At 37.0% G+C, this 24,678-nt stretch overlaps 1 protein-coding gene across 4 annotated transcripts in view; it reads right to left on the bottom strand.

Moving 5' to 3' along the window:
* Positions 1 to 24,678, bottom strand: part of ATG10 (autophagy related 10) — a 220,222-nt gene that overhangs the window by 151,521 nt on the left and 44,023 nt on the right. For 3 of the 4 annotated variants that reach the window (XM_019929744.3, XM_019929743.3, XM_073802271.1), the window contains exon 3: positions 11,044 to 11,151. The exons of the other annotated variant lie outside the window; for it this stretch is intronic. In XM_019929744.3, coding sequence (XP_019785303.2) covers positions 11,044 to 11,151 — 108 coding nt within the window. The remainder of the gene's footprint in view (positions 1 to 11,043; positions 11,152 to 24,678) is intronic. 4 annotated transcript variants of the gene reach the window in all.

Raw genomic sequence — 24,678 nt, 5'->3', positions numbered from 1 at the left:
AAATATCCTTTAATTTCTCTCACCTACATGTTTCCAGGCACTGAAAAAACCCTAGTCTAACCTCTCTATGTCCTCCTATGCAAGCTCTTTATATCTTGCCTTCATAGTATTTTCCAACTGTCTGCCTTACACAAAGAGTCCTTGCTGGCATTGGCTTGTTGCTAGTCAGTATTTAGCTCTCTCTTTCTGTAGCGAAGAGAGAGCAACCATCTGCTTCCCACAGCTTTTCATTCCTATGATAGCTTTCTGCTCTTTCCTCTTCCAACTCAGAAACAGAAAGTAAGATAAAACAAAGCATCTTAGGTCCACAAGAAGCTGTAGAATACCCAGGGGAGTTTCCTCCCAATCAGGAAAATGCTTCCTTAGCAACCAAGTTACTAAGGCCAGTTAACCTCCCTTCTCTATCAATATTCAATTTACATTGAAACCCTTTTTGGTTAAGCCCAAATGAGCTTTCTGGCAGAGAAAAAGGTACTTCTGTCTTAAAGGAGCCACACCTCTTCTGAATATAAATGTGATTTGAACTTAACATAAAGTGTTAGGTGATTTCCTAACACAATGTAAGGTACTGGAAACATAGAAATGAAACCAAAATTAAGTGCAATCAACCAGCACAGGCCTAAAATGAGAGTGAAATATTTCAGAACAACCAGAGTTGAATACCATGGAGAATAAGAGATATAGAAAAGATGCTTTGTATCTGTCATGGTCTTATACTTGCCTTGTCTGATTTACGTCCCTTCCCCACAACCAACAAAGCCCAGGTTACCACTAAATAATCACAACATCAGTAAAATTCTAGAGAAAAGATGAATGGAAGAGAGAAGCACAGACGGTATCAAAACCAAGGAGTTTTCTTTCAGGCAAGAAAATAAAAAATTAAAACTAGTGAGGAAACAGCATTTCAAAGTTATGAACTAACTTAGAAGTAGTAAAAACTATAACACCTTTAAAGTAAAGAAGGTGTTTTTATAAAAACATACAAATATACAATAAAAATTCTCCTTCTTCCCAAGATTTCAAGCTGTGAGATGGAGGCTACATTCTTCTACGACTCACAATTAAATTATTATACTGCATTCCAGTTAAGGTAAAGAAAACGACAGAAATATTATACAATAGGTAATTAGTTGTCTTCTGATGTTCATTTTCCAGGTCTTGATGAAGCAAAATCCTCTGGTGAATAATTATTAAGTTTCTTTAAATTCTATATATAATGTAAAATGCAACAACTTGTATATAGTAATTTATAATAGGCACTATAAATCATCCTTTGGCAGTTTTGGTAGCAGTTCTCCAATATCCACATGCAATACCGCTACATCTCAAAACAATCCTTGCTACTAAGTCATAATACAGAATTTCAGAACCAGTTTTATTTTCTAGTGTTGTCACTTAACCTTTGCAGGACTCTCTATCCCACTTGCACAAGATTTATTCTGAAACAGTGATGCTGCCTTAAGGATGCTCTGATAAAAATTAACATTAGTTAATCCTTGGCTCCCATTATCCTATGTGATCCTCACAACCACCCTGTGAGGCAGGGGTTATTACCACACCCTTCCCCAGGTGAGGTGTTTGAAACTGAAAAAGAGTGGGGAAAGGAACATAAACTTTATGAAGCACCTACCACTTTCTCAGCAACGGTCAGGTGCTTTCTTCCATGACATAATTTAATATAGAGCCCCCAACTCCCCACTTCCTGACTCCCTCAAATATTTGGAATCTGTGTTTACAGATGAGGGATTTGAGGCTCAAAGAGGTTCAGTAACATGTTCAAAGTACACAGTTAAAGTGAGGAAAAGTAGGGATTTAAAACCAAATTTTCCCAACTCCGAAGCCCTTGCTCTTTCAACCATGCCACACCACCTGCTACCTAAAGCCCATGGCAGCCCCATTATGCTACTCTCTGAATCCCTTCCACTGACATTAGCAATCATCAAGGATCTAACTAACATTTTCTAAATGTGAGTCATGAGCTGTTAGGAGGTTCTGAAGTCAACTGGTGGACTTCAGCATTTTTAAAAAAACAAAATAGAGCAGAATAGATTAATAAGTAGGTAGATCAAAAAGAATAAAAATTATTTCTCATGAACCTTGGTTTCAGGTATGTGTGTATGGAGTGTACTGGGTCCTGATGTAAAATGTATTTCTTAGTGTGGGTATATATCAAAAAAGTCTGAAAGCCACTGGTCTCAGAGGATGCTCTCACTCAGACCTGGAGCATGGAAAGACTTATCAAGGGACTGGAAACTACTCAATGCTCAGCTCTGTTCATTTAAAATTAACATCAAGAAACACAAGACAGGAAGCCCCTTCTCAGACAAGGAAGAAAAAGGATTACCTAGAATCAGCATAGGAGGAGGATGCTGATTGTATAATTACATACCTCCTTCACAGCAGCTCCAGTCCATCAAGTAGACGGTATGGTTTATTTTTTACAGCACTAATTATGTAATTATCCATAACATTAAATCAGTTCCACCTGATTCAGTCTATCAGAGGTTTCCTGAAATATTCATTTGTTTATTATTTTTAAAAAAGAACGCTAAACTACCAATCATCTTACATGTAAAAGCTCCAGTGTGGAAGCTGGCAAACTTTTCTTGAAAAAGATCTTCTGTCAAATACGTCACTTTCGGTCCTTTGTGATAACTGGTGATCGAAATTTCATCTTAATATACCTTGGCACTTCTACAAGCAACAGATTTCAGACAATACTTGGATATTTCCATTTATTTTATGTAAAGTTATTTTTCACCCTTAGGCACGTAAATACAAAAATAAACTTTAAGAAATATTACTGGCCACTTCATTTAATAAGTACCATTTAATAAACAGACAAAAAAATTGATAATGACAAAATATTTACTGTAACATTGCTGACTTTTAGTAAGTTAACAGTATTTCAGAGAGAAGGGAATTTTAGAAAGTTCAAATCCAGAAAAATCAAGATACAGGCTACATTAGTTTCTGGCATTAATATGCCAGGCACTGGGCTAGATGCTAAGGACACAGCGGGGATCGAAGTGATCTAACCAGGTCAGTGCTTAGAGTCTAGGAGCAAGGTTGAAACCACTATTCCAGTCTGAAAATGTTTTGTTCTCTCCCTGTAAAAATAGTCCATCCACATTTTTAATAAAGCCTCCTTAATAGGAGCATTTCAGGTACTAGTGAAAGAAATATTGGGAGCTATATTGGTCCAATTATATAAGTAGCAATCTACATATATGAATGTCCTTAGCTCTAGGCAATAATTTTGTAGTAAAACAATATTCTATATAATAGTCCTTATCTGACACTTAAAAAAAATCCTGCCAAGTAGCTAATTTCATTCAAGCTAAAAAACAAACAAAAAAAAACCCCAATCTTTTAAACATCCAAAGATTGCAGTTTTCCATGATATTTCACATTCCCATTTCAACATTCAATTTCTTTAGACTTTTTGAGCCCTGCATAGAATATTATGCTGATGGGCATTTCTTTCACTCCAGGAAAAAAAAAAAAAAATATATATATATATATATATTTTGTTGTTGTTGTTGTTGTTGTTGTTTGTTTGTTTGTTTTTTTGTGGTACGCGGGCTTCTCACTGCTGTGGCCTCTCCCATTGCGAAGCACAGGCTCCAGACGCGCAGGCTTAGCGGCCATGGCTCATGGGCCCAGCCGCTCCGCGGCATGTGGGATCTTCCCAGACTGGGGCACGAACCCGTGTCCCCTGCATTGGCAGGCGGACTCTCAACCACTGAGCCACCAGGGAAGCCCCAGAAAATATTTTTTAAATTAACCTTTTCAACTTAACTAAGGAGGACTTCCCTGGCAGTCCAGTGGTTAAGATTCCATGCTTCCAGGACTTCCCTGGTGGTCCAGTGGTTGAGAATCTGTCTTGCAATGCAGGGGACCCCTGATCAGGGAACTAAAATCCCACATGCTGCAGAGCATGCGTTTTACTCTGTGGCATATATTTACACTCTAAATTAGACAAAATTAAAATTTACTTTGCCTTTGAACATTTTCATAATACCTCAAGAAAAACACAAAAATGGTATTGTGGGATTGGGGTCTGCTGTATTAATAGTTATTTACTTTAAAAATCCACTTATCTATCAGCATTAGATTCATTAAATCAATAAATAAATACTGACTGACTATTACAGGTACTTTTATTTGCATCTACACACATTAAATATAACAGACTTTCTAGTATGTTAGCATTACTTTAATAATTACATTTTCAAATACTAGTGGTAATCATGCTTATTACTCATCATTTACATTTATCAACATGTCTATACACCAGTCTAAAAATAGCAGTTGCTTTACAGAGAAATTGTTAACACTGAGAACAGTAGCTTGTCATTTATCCATTATATATTTTAAAAAAACCCCACAATATTCTAACATATGAGTCTATTTCAGACATACAAAATATTACTCATCCTAGAAGCCACTTAACAACATCCTTAGGGCAAATGTGTATATTTGAAGACCTGGTTACATCAGAAGATCATCAATCTCTGAATATGTTCTTTTGGCAATTGAGATCATCTCCTGTTACTGATTCTCAGCTTTACGCTTCAGGGAATTTATGATAGGTTGTTTTTTGTTCAGGGCTCCCTATAATATTCTACCTGCCCTGGACTAAGACAAGTCCCAGTTAGTGGACTACAAGGCCCTAGGACAAAAATCCCTTTTTCCAGTAGCATACTATTACTATTTTTATGAATCTATCATTTTCACAGTTTTAAAAAATTTAATCTGAAGGTGTAACCTCAGGCTTTAAAGTAAAGAAGATAGTAAATGAATAAATAAAATATTCTCAATACCCATCTCTGATACCTCATCAAAAGGAAGAAATGGAACTTCAGACAGAAGAATCCAAACTTCAATAATATAAAAAAATAACTGACCAACCTAAAATAAATATTTATGGGTATCTAAATTGAATGAATCAAAGGGCAAAAACTGGGCCATCTCTATTCTATGAAACTGATTCAGAATTTCATAAATGAAGAAGTTAGAGATAAAAATAAAATGCAAAGCAATGTCAGACAAAAGCTAGCTCTACAGGAAGGACTTTCAGGCGTTTCCCTCTTCTAAGCATTCATTAATAATTTTTACTACTCATTATTAACAATCAATATCCATGTTGAATATTCATCTCATTGTTTCCTTTTATTTAGAGTAGTTTAATGTTAAACATGATAAAAAAAAAACTTACACCCTGTTTCTTCATTCTAGTCATTGTAGTCTTTATCCAGTGAGTTAATTTAGAACCTTACAAAATACATTTTTTAAATTTACTTATTTATTTATTTTTGGCTGTGTTGGGTCTTTTTGCTACACGCGGGCTTTTCTCCAGTTGTGGCGAGTGTGGGCTACTCTTCATTGAGGTACACAGGCTTCTCATTGCGGTGGCTTCTCTTGTTGTGGAGCACGGGCTCTAGGCACGCGGGCTCAGTAGTTGTGGCTCACAGGCTCTAGAGCGCAGGCTCAGTAGCTGTGGTACACGGGCTTAGCTGCTCCGTGGCATGTGGGATCTTTCCGGAACAGGGCTCAAAACCGTGTCCCCTGCATTGGCAGGTGGGTTCTCAACCACTGTGCCACCAGGCAAGCCCACAAAATATTTTTAAAGTTTAGTAGTTATTTTGCAATAATATTCACATGAGTTTTAAAGGTTAATGACTAATTTTCCTCAAAAAATTGTCTAACATGAATATAGAGCCTTTGCTCCCACTTCCATTCTCAAACTATTGTTTTATTTATGTAAATAAGGCTTTGATAAGACTTTCCACAATAAGCTCATATTTGTTAAAGCATTTAACATGTTAAATCATGTTTTTCACTAGTGTTAAATGATATCTTAATTTCTCTAAGAAAAGTCTTCAGTTAAATCCAAAAAGTCCTAAGTTGATAAAGTGAAGTATTAGCACCAACATTCACTTATAGAAATTAGTGTTACGGACTTCCCTGGTGTCACAGTGATTAAGAATTCGCCTGCCAATGCAGGAGACACGGGTTTGAGCCGTGGTCGGGGAAGATCCCACATGCCGCGGAGCAACGAAGCCTGTGTGCCACAACTACTGAGCCTGCACTCTAGAGCCCACGAGCCACAACTACTGAGCCTGCATGCCACAACTACTGAAGCCCGTGTGCCTAGAGCCTGTACTCTGCAACAAGAGAAGCCATTGCAGTGAGAAGCCCGTGCACCACAACAGAGTAGTCCCTGCTCGCCACAACTAGAGAAAGCCCGTGTGCAGCAACGAAGACCCAACACAGCCATAAATAAATAAATAAAAATTAAAAAAAAAAGAAATTAGTGTTATGTATAATAAGATATTCAAGAACCAGTGTTGATTATGTTGGCTCCTGTTGAAAATATTCACTTACATTTATAAGATTTTAAATTGAAGCAATGAATTTCTCTTGGTCACTGGTAAAGAAAAGATCTTGTTCAAAAATTGCCACAGTCTTGTTATTTCACAAACTCAGAAATGTCACAAGCAAATCATATAAACTACTCTCAACAATAAATGTCTTATCTAATGATTAACCTATAAGAACTCCTGCTCCCCAAAACCAGAACTAAGTTACCCCAATATATTTAGTAGATTTCTGAATATCATCTCACTCTTTCAAGTATCATTTTAAATTATATTTTAAAAATTCAAAAAAGACATAGTTTATGATTTTCACAAATTACTTCACTTATATGTTCCATTATATTTCACTTTGATTTTTAAAATCCTGTTTATTAAAGGTTTAAACTCACAGGCATAAAAATCATGAATCCAGCTACCCTTCTACAGTCAAGACTGCCGGTTCTGGTTAGAACAAAGAAGTGAGTTGACTTTGCACTTCATACATGGCCAATTTTTTAAAAAATCTTTTTAAAGCAACTATTAGTAGAGGCATTCTTTCAAATAAATAGGAAAGGTGATATACAGATATGGATCAGGCTTTAAATTCTAAAGAGAATTCAGAGGTCCCCTGGCTCAGTCTTCTACACAATGCAGGACTCCTTTCTATAATATTAGAGGCTAGGTTATAAACTGGTGGCCTAAGGACCATTTGAACCCATACACATGGTTTATTTGGCCTGCACAGTTTGTTTGTTTTTCAATTAAACCCACCTGGAGCTGCATTTCTACTATCCCTTTGGATGAGCCATTCCCTCTCCACTTCTCCACAGCTCCCACCACTTCCCATCACCCCACTTCACTCATTCATCATCTGCCTGGTGCTTTAAGCATCTGAACATTTCCATCAGTGACTACTGTTATGGAGAAAGGGTTATCTACTCTGTGGCTGAACATCTCCATGAAAGGGAAGGGAACTCACAACTTTGCAAGTTGACCAATTTCACTATAGGCAACTCTAAACAGTAGAGAGACTTGTCTAGAATAATTTCCAGACACAAACTAATTCTATCCTCAGAAACAAAATGAGTCTACTCTGTCTTCCACAGGAAAGCCTTCTAGATATCTTAAGACAACTAACCTTCCTAGGTCTTCAGAGCTCCCAAATAGTCCTCATAATAATATATTTTCAAGCCCACCCATGGCATGCTTCTTTGAATGGATAAACCCTACTTATGATTTATTTTCAGCTATTATTTATGGATTCATTCATTATGCATTCTAGCTATCAATGTTGCTCTTCACATGTAATAATGTAATATTTCCTTTAGATCAGTGATTTTTAAATTTTCTGGTCTCAATACTCCTTTATACTTTTAAAATTCATTGAGGATTCCAAGGAACTTTTGTTTGAGAGTTATATATATGGATATTTACTATATTAGAAATTAAAATTGACTTTTTAAAAAAATTTGTTAATTCACTTTAAAAATACATAGTAATATAACAGCAAATTTCTATGAAAAATAAATGTTTTCCAAAATAACATAAATGAGTAAGTAAAGCAGTATTGTTTTACATTTTGCAAATATTTTTAATGTCTGACTCAATTAAAAACAGCTGGATTCCTATAACTATTTCTGCATTCATTCTGTTGCAATATCACACATAGGTAGCCTCTGGAAAACTCGGGGAGAATGGAAGTAAACAAAACTTTAATATTGTTAAATAGTTTTGACCTTGTGGACCCCTTGAAAGGGGTCCCTCCAGGGGCCCCTCTTTCAGGGACCCTCCAGGGGTCCCCAGACAATATTTGGAATCCATTTATAAATGCTTTCATTAGTGTAGCTTAGGTTCCAGTTATTTTCTCTAGCATCCATGGCATTCTTTTCACTTATCTTGAGCTTATGGTCAACTAAAATCACTCGCTCTTTCTCAAACAAATTTCCGTCATGTCAATGCAGACCTTATACATAAATTTCCCTACAGCTGCCATTTTGTTGGCTTCAGATTACCCTTTGGTAGTAGACGCTGTTGGTGCCCTACCCAGGTCCCCTTAAGGCCGGTGTAATTGTTGGCTGATAACACACAGCAGCCCCCTTCTCTGAAGAATTTCTCAGTAATACTGGAGCCATCTTGCTTGGGAAGCTATGTCTATCTCTACGTCAGCCAGTGACTGACTGACAAACCAATAACTTACAGAGTACAAAAGGTCAGCCTCAAGGACACAAAGTAGGACTAATTCTGAGTATCTGTACTCCGGAGCTTCAAGGAGATCAGACTAAAGTTAGTCTCTAGTGAGACCATAATCTTCCTTAGCTTTTATCCCTTGTTCTGTCCTGCTTCTGGCACTCTTTTTCTCCTAAGAACACATCCCTAATAAGTCATTTTAACAGGAATCTCCATATCAGGCTCAACCTAAGACATTTTTTATCTCATCAAGATTATTGCAATATCAACTCTACCATACATCATATTAGCTAACCATCTCAGCTGTACACCATCTCAAATATGCTAAGAATTGTATTATAAAGTACTGCAGTGGTTTCTCAAAGTGTGGTGGTCCCTGTACCAGCAACATCAGCATAACATGGGAACTTAGAATTGCAAATTCTCAGGCCCCAGTCCAAACCTACTGAATCACAAACTCCATCACAGAGATGTGCTGTAAGTAACTAATTCACCACTGTTGAACATTTTAGTTTCTATTTTTCCTATTATAAATAACGGTAAAATGAATATACTTGCATGTAAAACTTTGTGTACATTTCTGATTATTTTATAAGTATTTGTCTGCAATTTACTTTGATGTAAAAGTACTGCATCAAAAAAGAAGATGTATTGATACATGAATCAGGAATGGATATGTAATACAGCAAACACAGCAAAATGTTAATGGTAGAATCCAGGTGATGAGTACATGGATGTTCATTGCAAAATTCTTTCAACTTTTTCATATGTGTTTGAAATTTGTTGGGAAATGTTGAAAATAAAAAATGTTGAAAAAATATATTTTATGAAGCTAAATTCCTAGAATTGGAATAGACTGTTCATAGTATGTGCACGTCTTCAAACTTTGTAAAGTTAAAACATCAACCAGAAAGTGTCAGTTCCCTCACACTGTCAACACCACTTTTTAGTGCTTTTCAAATGTCTGACAACTTGTTAGGCAAAAACTAGTAATTTATCTCTTAAATCATCATCTCCATGTGTATTTTTTAAAGCTAATATATAATGAACTGAAAAGCTTCCCAACATGCTTGGCTTCAGATAGGATGTTGGTTACTTGAACCAGGAAACAGTAATCAAGATTTGAACACCTACTCGGGGGCACTTACCTTATTACCTACCCTCAGGAATAACTTGCAAGCTAAACTGTACAGGCGAGAGTTACTTCCAGGCCAGCATCATACACAGTCAGAGGGGGTTAGTGCTGGACTGTCCAAGGGAACTGATTTAACAGGTCCTAAGAAAGGACTCTTACTTCACAAAAAAGTCTCCTTTCCCATTTTACCAGGATACTCAGAATTCTAAGCATTAGAGTTCTTTCTTTATGTTAAAGCAATTAGATTCCCACTGATTCAATTTTCTTTTTTTTTCTTTTGCGGTACGCAGGCCTCTCACTGTTGTGGCCTCTCCCGTTGCGGAGCACAGGCTCCGGACGCACAGGCTCAGCGGCCATGACTCACGGGCCCAGCCGCTCCGCGGCATGTAGGATCCTCCCCGACAGGGGCACGAACCCGTGTCCCCTGCATCGGCAGGCGGACTCTCAACCACTGCGTCACCAGGGAAGCCCCTCAATTTTAAAATTCAAGTATTTTACTTCAATATGGGTTCCACGTAATTATGGTGCATCCATAGGATGGAATGCAATGGAGATATTAAAAAAGAACTATGGATATCTACATCTACTGACATGAAAAGATATCCATGCTATGCTTGTTCATTGCAGAACACAAGTATGTATGTGTGTGTATGACAGAAATATGTATAAGGATACTTACTAAAATATTAATAGTTGTTACCTCCAGTTGAAGGACATATGGGAGTTTTTTTACTCTTTTAATATATTTCTCTACTGTTTATTTTTACAATAGATATATAAAAAATTTTATTAACAATATAAAGTACAATAAGGCTATTTGCATTTTGATAAAAAGAAAATTGAAAATATCCCAGAAAACCATTAAGCCGTTATTAGCACCTTATTAAATTTTAATTTAGCAAGATTTTCAAGTCAAGGTTAAGTTGCCTAAGGAATGAGACCCGGATCCAGCATATTTTAAAGGACATAGGAGAAAATTAAAGGCAGACTAGGTAAAGAGATCTCCATCCATGTATTAAGCAGCTGAGGTATAGGCCTGTATTATCCTGGTGGGATTTTACTGGGAAAAAATCAACAGGCAACAGAAGGCATCTGTGGTCTTTAGATGCAAGAGAAACCAAAAGGGTGAAGGCTTACTACAATCTGTATAGACCCGGAGTGAATCTTAACTTTACCACAGTTCCTGCTCTCAATATTATCGAAAATAACCTCCTACAAATGATGTTCACTTCTCCCCCTACAGCAGGTCCAGGATCTGATGGCAGTTAATTTTTAAAATATATTATTTATCAGATTTAAATTTTTACTTTATACTTTACAAAGACTGAAAAGGAAAACATGACATGTTAAATCACTCACCTCCATGGGAAGACATGTTTGTACACGGGCAGATGTTCCTCGATGTGACACTGCAGTCCCATTTTTAATTTGAAACTGTGTTTTGCACATGTAGCCATCAGAACAGTCCTGTGTTCCATCACCAAACAATACATAAGAAAATGCCAATTATTGTAAGAACTCATCATTCTAAGATCTACAGCATCTCGTAAGTTCCAAACCGAGCAATGAAAAACTAAGTATATTAAATGAGATAATACGGATAAAGAAATTCATCCAATACCCCTGTACATAGTAGGTAATCAATAAATAGAAAATTTAATCCCCTACTTTTCATACCTATTAATGATGTTTCCTTTTCTCTTAGATTAAATCCCTTTTATTCCCCAAGCATTTCAAAGCATAGAATTCATAGAACACAATGGGTTGGCAGCTGTTTAAAAATATCTAAACTTATAGAAATATCTTGTCACATAATTAATAGTGATGTTCATGGCATATACAGAAATAGAAATTTTAGGAGGACATGCATCTTGAAGCTAGAAGGGACCCTCTATTTCAATTTCTTGTTCAAGGGAAGATCTCTATTAAAAGGTCCCAGAGAGGTAATCATTCAGCACCTTCCTAAGCACTTCCAGGAGCCTGCACTTCACTCCCTTACATGACTACCACCTCCATTTTGGCATATGACACATTGTTCATTGAGAAAGTTTAGTTCTACATTGCACTAAAATATTTCCCTTTAACCTTAATTCACTGGTTCTAGTTCTGCCCTCTAGAGTCTAAACTCTTTTCCACAGAGCCATTATTCAAAGAGTTGAAGACAATTACCACCATTTTCAAATGTTTGTTGTAAGATATGATTTCGAAGCCCTTCACCAGTTGCATTTCTCTTCTGTTTTTTATACTTGCTGTTAAATACACTAATGGATGATGTTCATCTAATTGTGGTAAGTTTCATTTTTTTTAAGGCAAAACTTGTTTGAACTTAATGAAGTTGTGTAAAAATGTAATAACTTGTCATGCACAAACATACTCACATATCAATGAATATTATTAATTCTCCACCAAAATGTCACACTAACATTCATATTTTAACAGAATTAAAATAATTATAATTAAGAAAAACATGGTTACTTAATTTGATGTAGTAAAAAAAAAAAAATACAAAATAGCATCCAAACTAAAAAATTCATAATTTACTTAAATACTTTTACTAAGATTAAAATACCCAGTTTTTAACTATAAAATAAGACAATTTTAGAGTGTTTGTGAGCTATTTAATATTGAGTATTTTTTAAAATTTGTGTCATGACAACTATGTAAGAGCATTTGATATTAGGTAACTATCCTGGGTTGAATTGTATCCTCCCAAATTTCATGTCCACCGGGAACTTTGTTGGTGACCTTATTTGGAAATAGGGTCTGTGCAGATGTAATCAAGTTAATATGAGATCATACTGGAATAGACTAGACCCTAAATCCAATATGACTAGTGTAGTTATAAGAAGAGGGACATTTGGCTACTACAAGCCAAAGAATGCCAAGGATTGCCATCAACTACCCAGAAGCTAGAAAAGGCACAGGAAGATTCTTCTCTAGAGACTTTGGAGGGAGCATGGCCCTGCTGACACCCTGATTTCCAACTTCCAACTTCCAGAATTGTGAGAGAATAAACTTCTGTGTTTTAAGCCACGCAGTTTGTGGTACATTATTATGGCAGCCCTAGGAAACTAATACAGAAACTATATTTTCTGAGAAATCTGGTGGCACCTTTTTAATACCTCCCAGTTAGTTAGGCTGTCATCCCGCCAGGACTCACACAGGGGCCGCCCTGCTGTCTGGTCATGATCAACACTAGTTCTGATTGACTGCAGCCAACTCATTCAGACTGGTTGATGACACTACCATAGGTTGTTAAATATTTTGAATATCCTTCCTGCCAGTAAAGTAAGCTATTAGGCATCGAATACTATCATCTTTTATTATTTCACTAAAGTTCTACATTTTGTAGATGGAATTATTGTTTTAAATTCTAGTGAAAGCTATTCTCGTTTCTACTAGATTTGAACCAGAAAGATAAAACCCTGGCAGTGTTGGCAGCCATCATGTGATTAAATGGAGCCTGAGAATAAAGCCAATGTAGAGGAAAGCAAGGCCATAATATGCAGAGACCAGATCCTGATTACACTATTTATACCAATCATACCTGAAGCTAGCTCTACCCTCAAATTTTTCAATTACATGGACCCCAAAAGTCCCTTCTTTGCTTCACCCAACTTAAGTTGGATTTTCTGTCACTTGTAACCAAAATAATCTTTTTATAAAGTGACCTATATTGCATTGAGTAGTTTAAAATGAGACTTTCTACTGTATTATATTATCACTCTCACTATGATAATCAATACCTGATTATATAAAAGATTTACCAAATACAATAAAACCATAATAGTATGTGTTTCTGAGAAAAAGTACTCACAGTCTGCAATTTAAAAATAATCTAGCGACTTTGTAGCCAGCAACTTTGCTAAGTTTGTTTATAGACTATTTTTGATTTTATAATTATAATATTTCATCCATTAATAAAGATGTTTTCAGGGCTTTCCTGGTGGCGCAGTTGAGAGTCCGCCTGCCGATGCAGGGGACGTGGGTTCGTGCCCCAGTCCGGGAAGATCCCACATACCGCGGAGCGGCTGGGCCCGTGAGCCATGGCCGCTGAGCCTGCGTGTCCGCAGCCTGTGCTCCGCAACGGGAGAGGCCACAACAGTGAGAGGCCCGCGTACCGCAAAAAAAAAAAAAAAAAAAAAAAAAGATGGTTTCACTTCTTTTCCAAAAAAAAATTTAAAAAAATAAAAATAATCTAGCAACAGAGAAAAAAAATCATAGGATATTCAGAGAAAAGTCAGAGCTAAACTGTGTGTACTGAGTATAATTCATCAAATGAGGATAAATGTTCTATTTCATATTTTCTATACCTGAGTGCTGGTCATACAACCTCTTCCTAAGGGAAGCTACAATTGAGTAAAACTCTAATTACAATGCAAAATACACCTCCTTTGACATCAAAGAGGTGAGTCAGAAATTCCTGTATACCTATGTTATAAAATCTAAATAAATTATCTGGTATCTTTTAAGATAGAGACATTATTTTCAGTATTATTTAAAATTTAAGCAATTTAAATCTCTGTTTTAGGCAATTTCTGATACTATTTATTAGTGTCTATAGGGAGGTGCAAAAGAGTTTTTGACTCAGCCTATATTTGGTCATGGTGATTTTCTTTTCAGTATCAATCTCTTAATAGTCAAGATTAGCCTTGAAAAATTAAATATAGAAAAAGGAGAGTTTTATAGCATTTCAAACATTTACTTCCACATAAGTAGGCCTTTCTCCCACATCATTTTAATTTAAGGCAGAAAAAGTTTTATTCTTCGCTGTTGAAGGATGCTTTTTTAGAGACAACAAACATAAAGGTATGAAAACTGCCCTCTGAACTGGCACTACAGTAAATCAAGGCCAGTAAACAAAGTTGAACTCAAACCTCCCCCTGAAAATTCCAGTGGACATTCTGCTCCAGCTTCCCTGCATTCTTTTTCTACTTACAATTTAACATTAACCTCCTTTACTTTTTTAACATTGATTAGTTTTACTTCCTCCAGTTGATCCTAAGATCAGGGCCTAGTCCCCATCCCTAGAGAAAGAAAGGTTGCAAAGGGAAGCCAGGGTCCTTACTCTAGAATCTAGACTGTCCTCCACATAAAAACCTCATCCCCACAGAGTCTGAAAACACTCCGGACCTGCATGGGAGGAGGTGGAACAAAAGGAACCTTACAGCTTACCCAGTTCAACCCTCCTGCTTTAGCGATAAGAAGGTGAAGGACTGAAGCACTTTTAAGCTGTGTTACAGCTAATTAGGGGCAGAGCTAGAAGTAGAAGGCAAGCCTCTTGGCCTGTGTTCTTTCTACTACACTAAGCAAGTTCTGCCAGAGAGCAGGATCATGGTAGAAAGATCTTTACTTATGCTCGCGGACTGGTATACGCCAGGCTCTGCACATGGAATAACAAGCTCAAGCCACTCAAAGTGCGGTCTGGGGACCAGCAGCCTCAGGGTCACCTGGGAGCTTGTTAGACATGCAGAATCCCAAGTCCCACTTCAGACCTTCTGAATTGGAATCTGTATTTAACAGGATCCCAGGTGATTTGTGTGCACATTTGGAAGCACTGAGGCAGGGAGCACTGCAATCCCTGCGGGACAGCAAACTGACTGCATTAAACAGTGGTTCTCAGCCCTAGCTGCACATCTGAATCATCTGAGGAGTTTTCAAAATGCTGTTGCTGGGGTCCACCCTCAGACTGGTGAAGTAAGAATCTTCCCAGTAGCGTCTAATGAAAAGCCAGGGTAGAGAACCACTGCACTAAATTCACTGGAGTCCCCTTCTGAACTCTGAGAACAGAGCCAACCACAGACTCTGCAGCTGCCTCTCCAGAAAAGGCCACAAACAGCTCCCAACTTTCAGGAATTCCAGGGCTCACTCGGAGCACTCCACATACTAAACTTGCCTCTGTGGATGCTCATCTTGGAGCTTCGACTGTGCTGAGACTGCTTTTTATATGGTCTTCACTACCACCTCAAACCCTACTCTCTGGCAACTTGCCCAGCCTTGACCTGGTCATCTGTAACAGCCAGTAATCTCATAACTTAAAACCTTCCCATGTCCAACTACACTTCTGCCATCAGGACTCCCTGCTGCCCACTGCCACGAAGCAGGTTGCTCCACAATGTCACTGTAGAAGAGAAACTAATAGGAAATGCAGGTGCTGTATGTAACCCAGACACCACAAATAAAAAGAGAACACATCCTCACAGTCAAAACTCCTCAGGTCATCTAGATGGAATGCCCTTCACCTTATGCCAAAACAAGGAATAAAGATTTAAATGAGGAAAACAATACCATAAATGTGTTCACAATGAAAACACTGGAAGATTATAAACTCCTTTATCTATCTATCTATCTATTTAATTATTTTGTGGTACGCGGGCCTCTTACTGCTGTGGCCTCTCCCGTTGAGGAGCACAGACTCCGGACGCACAAGCTCAGCGGCCATGGCTCATGGGCACAGCCGCTCCGCGGCATGTGGGATCTTCCCGGACCGGGGCACGAACCCGCGTCCCCTGCATCGGCAGGCGGACTCTCAACCACTGCGCCACCAGGGAAGCCCTATCTATTTATTTTTATTTTTTTATTTTTTATTTTTGGCTGTGAGGCTTGCAGCATCTTATTTCCCCGACCAGGGATCAAACCCATGCCCCCTGCAGTGGAAGCACAGTCTTAACCACTGGACTATCAAGGAATTCCCTAAAAGTTTTTAAAGGATATTTAAAAAGTAAATAAAAATCTTGAAGTCATGTAAAATAATGATAAATTCTACTGCATGGAAAAAATTCTAAACACCATAAAGTCAAAAGGCAAATATTAAAATGTGAAAAAAAGATCTGTAGCTCAAATCATAGAAAAGGACTAATTTTTTCAATATATAAATAGCTTTAATTTCCTCAGCATATTAATAGTTCTCACAAACCAATAAGAGGAACAGCCCAATAGAAAAATAAGCAAATGATATAAATAGACAGTTCACTAAACAGGAAGTATACATGGATTTTAATCATATAAAAATATGTTCAATGTTACCCATAAGAAAAATGCAAATTAAAACTATGTGATACCATTTTTTACCTATCAGATTGGCAAAGATCAGAAAGCCAAAGTGAAATACACTCTGTAGACAAAGATGTGGATAAAACAGGCAGGCGCTCTCATACATTGCCAAGGGCAGGGTAGTTTAAATTAGTATAACCTCCCTGTAGAGCAAGTTGACAATAACTATCTAAACTTAAAATGCACATACCTTCCATCCAGAAATGCTACTTCCAGGAATTTATCGTACAGATACAATTGCATATGTAGAAAGTAAAATTCATGCAATGATATGTATTAAAGTATTGTTTTAATAGCACAGTATTGGAAATAACCTAAATGCCCATAGGTGAGGATTGGTTAAATAAATTATAGTATATCCAAATAATAGAATGCTATGCAGTCATAAAAAAGTGACTATAAGTATTCATATGGAATAATAACCAAAATAGATCATTAAGTTAAAAATATGCAGAACAGCATGTATATATGTATATTATCCTACCATTTGTTTAAATATAAACGCATATGCTTGTGTACATTGAAGATATCTGAAAGGACACCCAAGACATTGGTATGAATAATGACCTCTGAGGTTTGGGTAAGGAGGGTGGGAAGGTTAGGAAGGAAACTTACTTTTTTAGTGTACAAACCCTTTTGTGCCTATATACAAAAAACACTTCATGTTAAACAAATACTTCATTGATTGACTTTTGAACATATGCCTCCAGGCCAGCGCAATGCTGCAATGGATTCCAACGTGAACTTTTCAGGAGAAAATGTTCTGGAGGCCTTATAGAACCCTAGAGAGACAACCAAGTTTTCTAGTGTAGTACTGACTGCATACTAAGGATTTCCTAACAGAACATGTTTAGGTCTGCTTTCCTACAAGCTGTCAAAAGCTATGCCACTCAGACAGTTATGTTATGCCTGCTGGAATCGAGCTACCCAAATAACTATGGGGCTCTTGTAGCTGAATTTTAATAAGCTTTTAACAGTCTACTCTAGAAAAACACTGCTGTCTAAAAAATTAGGTGGTTATCTAAGAGCCTCAGCCCTGCTTTGGAATAAAGGATTGCATATAGGATGTAAACTCAAGTTAACTGCCCATAATGATCAGCTGCAGGAAGGGCTTGTCAAGGCCACTGGGGAGGAATTAAGACAAGAGGAAGTTTCTACGTCACTGCTGGCACTGAACAAACAACAGGACCTTCAAGGCCAATGGAACCCTGAGGAACAGGCCAAACCTAAGCCACAGATCTCAAGTGGTTATTCTTTCCTCTGTAAGAGATCAAACCAATACTACCAGTAACTGCCCAGAGCTAATTAATCTTGGGGTCAAAAAAAAAAAAGAAAAACTGCTGCTGAAAAGCAAAGCTTACACTGGGTAAGTCAGACACTAAACTAATATCTGTTCATTTTTTTAAAGCCTGAAAGTTAGATGGTGTATGAAGGTAACTGTTAAGGATTTAGAGATCCTCCAGAACACAATTTTGAATATATTAAAACATCTCCTCGTGCCCCAACCCCCACCCAATCTCACTAACCGATACTGCTACACCTTCCCAATATGTTTGTGGATGTTGACCATGGCTGACTCTGATGCCTCTGAGTCAGTATCAAGAGTGACCAGATCCAGTCAAAGTGATTCATGGGTAACTGCCAGCCTTTGACTCAGGCAAAAATTCAAAAGAGCAAAAACTCAAGAAACCAAAAACCCAAAAGTAAAAGTAGGTATATAACATATTTCACCTTTGAAAAAGACCTTGGTCTTCTCCTTGGTCTTGTAGTATTTTGGAGTTTATTAAACATGACACAGCCATTTATTGAATAGTCCACCAATACCTTCTCCATACTTTCTGGGGGAGAGGGTTGGAGATACACCTCAGATAATAATAAATTCCAGCTGAGGGAGCAGCAGCTGTCCTTCTGAGAAAGAATTAAATCTTCTTCTGGATGTGTGGTCGCATCCAACAGAGGCCCATACCCCTTTGCTTCACCATTTGCACAACATAACCCGTTATGATTATTGCCTTTATCTGTGTGACCTAAGGTGTGAATGACTACTGAACACATTGGTTCACTACCTGGGAATTAAACCACAAAACATGGTGACCATTGGTCCTTAATTGGAGGTTCTCTGGCTCTGCCCAGTTTAAAAGAGCTTTTTCTTAGCATGGTCATGGTATGAAACTAAAAGAGAATCTGTGGGATTTTAACTTGAAATATTCTCTCTAAGGCAGCCATGTGTCAGAGGGTTATACGGCCTTCTCTTACAATACTTAGTTCAGCAGTTACTCTTGTTTACATTAGCATACTCATTACAGACTCTTATTAGGTTTAAAGTTCTAATCAACCTATAAACAAAGCACAGAGGACTAATTATACTTACTGAACAGAATCTAAATATTATAAATCTTGATGATGTAAAAATAGTAATATAATTAATTTAAAAATCAGAAGGAGGAACAGAAAGGAATGTGGGATATAGTATAAGTACTCTAAATTCCTCATCTATCACAGCAGGAATCAATAGTTACTATCCAAAAATGAAAAATCAGGAATTAAAAGTATTGATATATTGTTAAAGGTTACAGGGATCACTGTGAGCATAACTGAGTTATTCGTCACCAATAGGGGTTCCTTTAAACAAATTTAAAACATCCATATGATGGAATACTATGTAGCTATCAGTAATAATGAGATAGTTCTATATATGCTCACAAAGAAAGATGTCCATTACGTACTGTTAGGTGGAAAAAGTAAGTTACAAAACAATGATCCCACTTTCGTAAATATGTTATAAACGTACATATATTTACATGTGCATAGAAAATAAACTACAAAATTGAGTCAGAGGAGAGGGAAGGAAATATTTTCATCTGTATTTTATATATCTATATATTATTAGAATTTTTACAATGATCATGTATTGTTTTACCTTGTAAAAGTTATTTAATTAAATATAAAAATCCAATCCATGAAAGAAAAATGTAATACTGTGCTTTCCTTCCACTCTCTGCAATCAATAATACTCTAAGAACCATAAAATGTTCTTGCATACAATATTAACTTTTATTTTCTCTCCTTTTTAAACTTACCCTCTAGTTGCTAAACCAAAATAAGGCCAATACTTCTTTCCTAGGTCACTACCTAATTATGGTATACCTTCACTTTGCTTCTCAAGTGGACATTGTTTTATACCACTTAGGGCCTTCAATTTTCAATTCCATTCAATAAAGACATATTGAAAACCCCAGCACTGTGCTCATTTTAGTTAGTTTTCCTATAATAGTCCAACTCCCTTTCCCTGACAGGACTCTTAGACCTACCCTACCAAGTCCCTCTGCTTTTTACCTCTAACCCCTTCTGACTTCCTAGATGAGCAGTAGAACGCACTGCTCTCCCCTTCCCCAAAGGCAGGTCAAAGCACAGCAAGCACCTGCTGTATAAAAAAATAAATAAAATAAAATTCAAAAATTAGAAAAAAAAAAAAGCACAGCAAGTGCAGTGACCCCAGGGAATGAAGAGCAGAAGAAAATCAGCCACTTGTTAGCCCAGAAAAGGAGGTTACTGGACCAATTTGATGACCTTATTGGGGAGAGGGGGCGGGGATGAGCACACACGCATACCTGTTGATGTGTACTTGCACAGCCTGCTTATTTCATGCAAATTTTTAAAAAGTGGTTATAGTTTAAATAATGCTAAATCCCTCTCTTTCTTGGAGCCAAGGCATCAAAAGTTAGTTTAGATCACATTGGTTCCATTTTCTTTATTAACACTTTCAACAGATATCTCTACAATGTTGTTTCACTATTAAGCATTTTTGTGGAATTTCATTCTCTTTTCCCTCTTTCAGATTTTAATAATTTTTTTTCAGGTTTTCCAAACTGCCCATTTTGATTTTTCAACTTTCAGTTCATAAATGTGGGACCTCCATGTGTACCCTCATACTTTTTATTATATTGAACAATTTGGTTCTGCTTCCAAGAGCATTCCTACTTATTTGTGCCCAAGGATTGGCAAACAAATGCTATAACTGATTGGAGAGGAGATGGGGGCCTGCTATAGAAAAAATTTTTTTTCTCTCTTTGTTTCTACTTTCAATTTAAGTTTGTAGAGATTTTACCATATTTTGTTTGCTCTAGATGAAATGTTCTCAAAGGTTTATCACTGCTTTTCTAATATCATAGATAAAATAAGAAAACAAAGATGACCCAAGTTCTAGCTTCTCCATCTTGATTTCTAAATTTAAAGTTACTCCAAATCTTATTCCTCTAATAAATAATATTTTTATAAAATTACCTGTTATAAGGGAATTATTCAAGGAAATTAAGAGTATTAAAGTAATTTTGTACTTAATAAAATAAATTGAAAGAAATTCTATAGACAGTAGCAAATTATCAGGGTAGCAAACTGTCACTTTCATTTCAAAGCACTGTCCTTGCAAAGCCATACAAATAATTTATTAAGTTTCCTATTTTTTCATGAAATGAAGGATGCCTGATCTTAAGCAGTTTTACTGAGAAAAGGATCCTGCTGTGTGGGTGGGAAGAAGGAAAGGAAGGTGAGAAAGGCCTTCCTGGCATGGGTGCATACAAAATACCGCAAAATGGCTGGCTTAAAACAAAAAAGATTACTCTCACAGGTCTAGATCTGGAAGCTAGAAGTCTGAAATCAAGGTATCGACAGGGCCATGCTCTCTCTTCAGGCTCTAAGGGAGAATCTTTCCTTGTCTCCTTCTAGGTACTGGTTGTTGCCTACTTATAGACACATCATTCCCATTTCTGCCTCTGTATTCATATGCCTTCTTTCCTGTGTGTCTGTATCTCTGTGTCCAGATTTCCCTCTTCTTAGAAGGACATCAGTCAGATTGCATTGAGGACACACGCTAATCCAGTATGGCCTCGTCTTAACTTGATTACATCTGCAAAGACCCTATTTTCAAATAAAGTCACATTCACAGGTTCTGGGTGGACATGAATTTGGGGGGACACTATTCAGCCCAGTACAGGTGAAGAGGCAGGAAGAGGTGGGAGAAAGGCAGTCCCACAGCTCCTGCACCTAACACAGGGGTAGTTGCCCAGAACAGCTGAGGGAGGCCAGTGTTTCAGAAGCTGTTTCAACCTGAAGATACTAGGCCAGATTCTCACGGCTGTTGCGGGAAAACAAAAGGGCTTTGACCAATAACGGGGATGAAAGTACTGACAGCTTTTACAGAAGGCTGCACAGTAGTACACTCACTGTTTTTATGCATGGGACCTGGATAATGTGAGATTGAAGACTTTACTGGAGTCATCCTACGTGCCAAAAAGAGCATTCAATATCCACTACTTGGATCAAAACCAGAAACGTGGCAAACTCAAACTGCTGGCAAAGAAGAGTGAAGAGGAGGAAGGAGAGAGGGAGGATGTTGTCCACTCAGCCTTTTTTATTGATGTAACAAAAGTTTCCTGACATATTTTCCAGAATTAGTCACAATCTCTGCCCTCATAGTCATTTCCATTCCAAGCCTGTGCGTGTTTAAAGCTCTTATACTGATTCCCTCTCTTTCTGTATCTTCCATCAGAACTCCTGCTTCCCATAGCTTGACATTAGCAGGTTGCCTCTGCATCAAGGCAGGAGTTGTGTGAAAGCCAGGTGGACACAAGAAGGAGGAGAAGCTCACCACCTCACCCCACACTTATGCTACAAATCTTAGAGAGTCTTTCCTCATTTCCATGAATTAATCATGTTCTCGCCATGCTGTGTTCCCAACCATAGGTTTAGAAACAGACCAGCTGAATTGATGGTCATGTATCTAACAGAATCTTAGCTTAAAACCAGTATTCATTAAATTTAAATTTCATATAATAAGGCGATAGACTGGTATCCTTCAAGAATTTTTGCATTCGTCTAAGTGTTTCTTTGGTCTTCTAGCCATGATAGAATAACAGAGACTAGATCTACTCTCCCATCTTAAACAACTAGAAAACCAAACAAAAAATATATGAAATTGGGGTTTGAAGATGTTGGACACAGGCAGTGTAGGACAGTGATCTCTGAGGAAAAGGAAATAAACAAGGTAAGCTCTACAAATGTCCCAGCTCACTGCCTGAAGAAAGTTCTCAAAGAAAAAGATTAAAATGGCAAATGATTTCATTGTTTGTTTAAATAATCTAAGAGAATCAACAGAAAAAGCAATAAAATAAGAGAGTTTCAGAGAGTGGCCAGGAAAACGATCAATATATAAAAATCAGTAACTTTACAACTGTAGCAATAATCAGTTAAAATCATAAAGATAAAATACACTATTCCTGGTACGAACACAAATTGTCAAATATCCAGGAAAATACCTATCATTATGTCAAGGAAACTCTATAACTGTACTGTAGGACATGAAAATAATCCCAACAAGCTTTTTATGAAACTTGTAAAATGATTCTAAAATTACTTTTAAAAGAAAATGCATGGGGTAATTAATTTTTAAAAAACAATGAATGATAGGATTATTAGATATCAAAACCAACTAAAGAGCACTAGTAATAATTAAAATCTATGTTATTATGACAGAAAAGAAAAATAGATCAGGGATTAGAGTATGGAGTCTAGAAATAGACACATTTACATGTTGGAATTTAATATATGATAAAAAGAGAATTTGGATCACAGATGGAAGAATGGATGAGTCAATAACGAAATGAAGTCAAGCAGTTCACCATTAAATAAAATAAACAAACTACATTACCACATCTCACAATCTCTAAAATAAATTCCAGATGGATTAAAGCCCTAAACATAAAAAATAAACTAATAAAGGTCTAGAGGAAAATATAAGAGAATATTTTCTTAATTTGAAGTTAGGAAAGAGTTCCTGAGCAAAACACCAACCCAGAAGCCATAAAGCAAAAGACTGGCAGATTTATTAAATATTAAAAAACTCCTGTTTGACAAATGATACTATTAACAAAGTCAAAAGAGAAGTGACAGTCTGGGAAAAAATATTTGCAATACATATAGGAAATGAAGGATTGATAGTCGTAATATATAAGTTACTTCTACAATTCACTATTACAAAGATAAACAACTACAGTAAAAGAGACAAAGGGCATAAACAAGAAATTCCTAGAAGAAATACCAGTGATCAATAAGCATATAAAAATATGCTCAACACCAATGTAATGAGGAAAATGCAAATTGAAACAATATATCATTTTTCATCTTTTAGAATGAAAATTTTTAAAAATCAGTAATATCTCATAGTCTAGAGAGTATGAGAAAATGGGCATACTCATATACTATTTAAGAATATAAATTGCTCCAGTCAGGAGAGAAATTTTGCCTTTCTCTTTCACTCATTTATTCATTCAACAAATATTAGCACTTAGTTCATATAACATGGTGTGCTAGGCCCTAGGAATACAGCAGTGAACCAAACAGACAGAAGTTCTTGCCCTCAGGCAGCTTGCACTCTGGAGGAACAGATGCAGGGCGAAGAAGATAACAACTGAATATGTACAGTAGATGGTTTTAGTGCAATAAAAATAAATAAATTAGAGTGAGGGGGACTGAAGTGATAGGGTTAGGAAGATGCTATTTTACATATGGTGGACAGACAGGGGGACCTTGCTGATAAGGTGAGGGATGATTTGACTGAAGTAGGGAATAAGTCATAAAGCTACCTTTATGAACACACTAGACAGTGGGAATGAGCTGCACTTAGACTCCACAGTGGAAATAGCAGAGATAGTATATGGCTGGAGCAGAGTGAAGGAGCATGAAAATGATGGAATTTAAGACTAGAGAGGAAAGGGGTGCGAACAATTTAGGCCATGCAAGTCATGGTCAGAGCTTTGGATTTTACTCTGACAAAGACCGGAAGTCACTGGAGGATTCTGAGGCACAGACTGTTATGATTGTACTCACATTTTTAAAAGATCACTGTAGCTGCTGTTTAGAGACCAGATTCCTAATGGGCATTAG

This window comes from Tursiops truncatus, chromosome 3 (assembly GCF_011762595.2).
Source record: "Tursiops truncatus isolate mTurTru1 chromosome 3, mTurTru1.mat.Y, whole genome shotgun sequence".
Lineage (NCBI taxonomy): Eukaryota > Metazoa > Chordata > Mammalia > Artiodactyla > Delphinidae > Tursiops > Tursiops truncatus.
The sequence above is the reverse complement of the archived record's forward strand: the minus strand, read 5'-3'. Positions and strand labels throughout refer to the sequence as shown.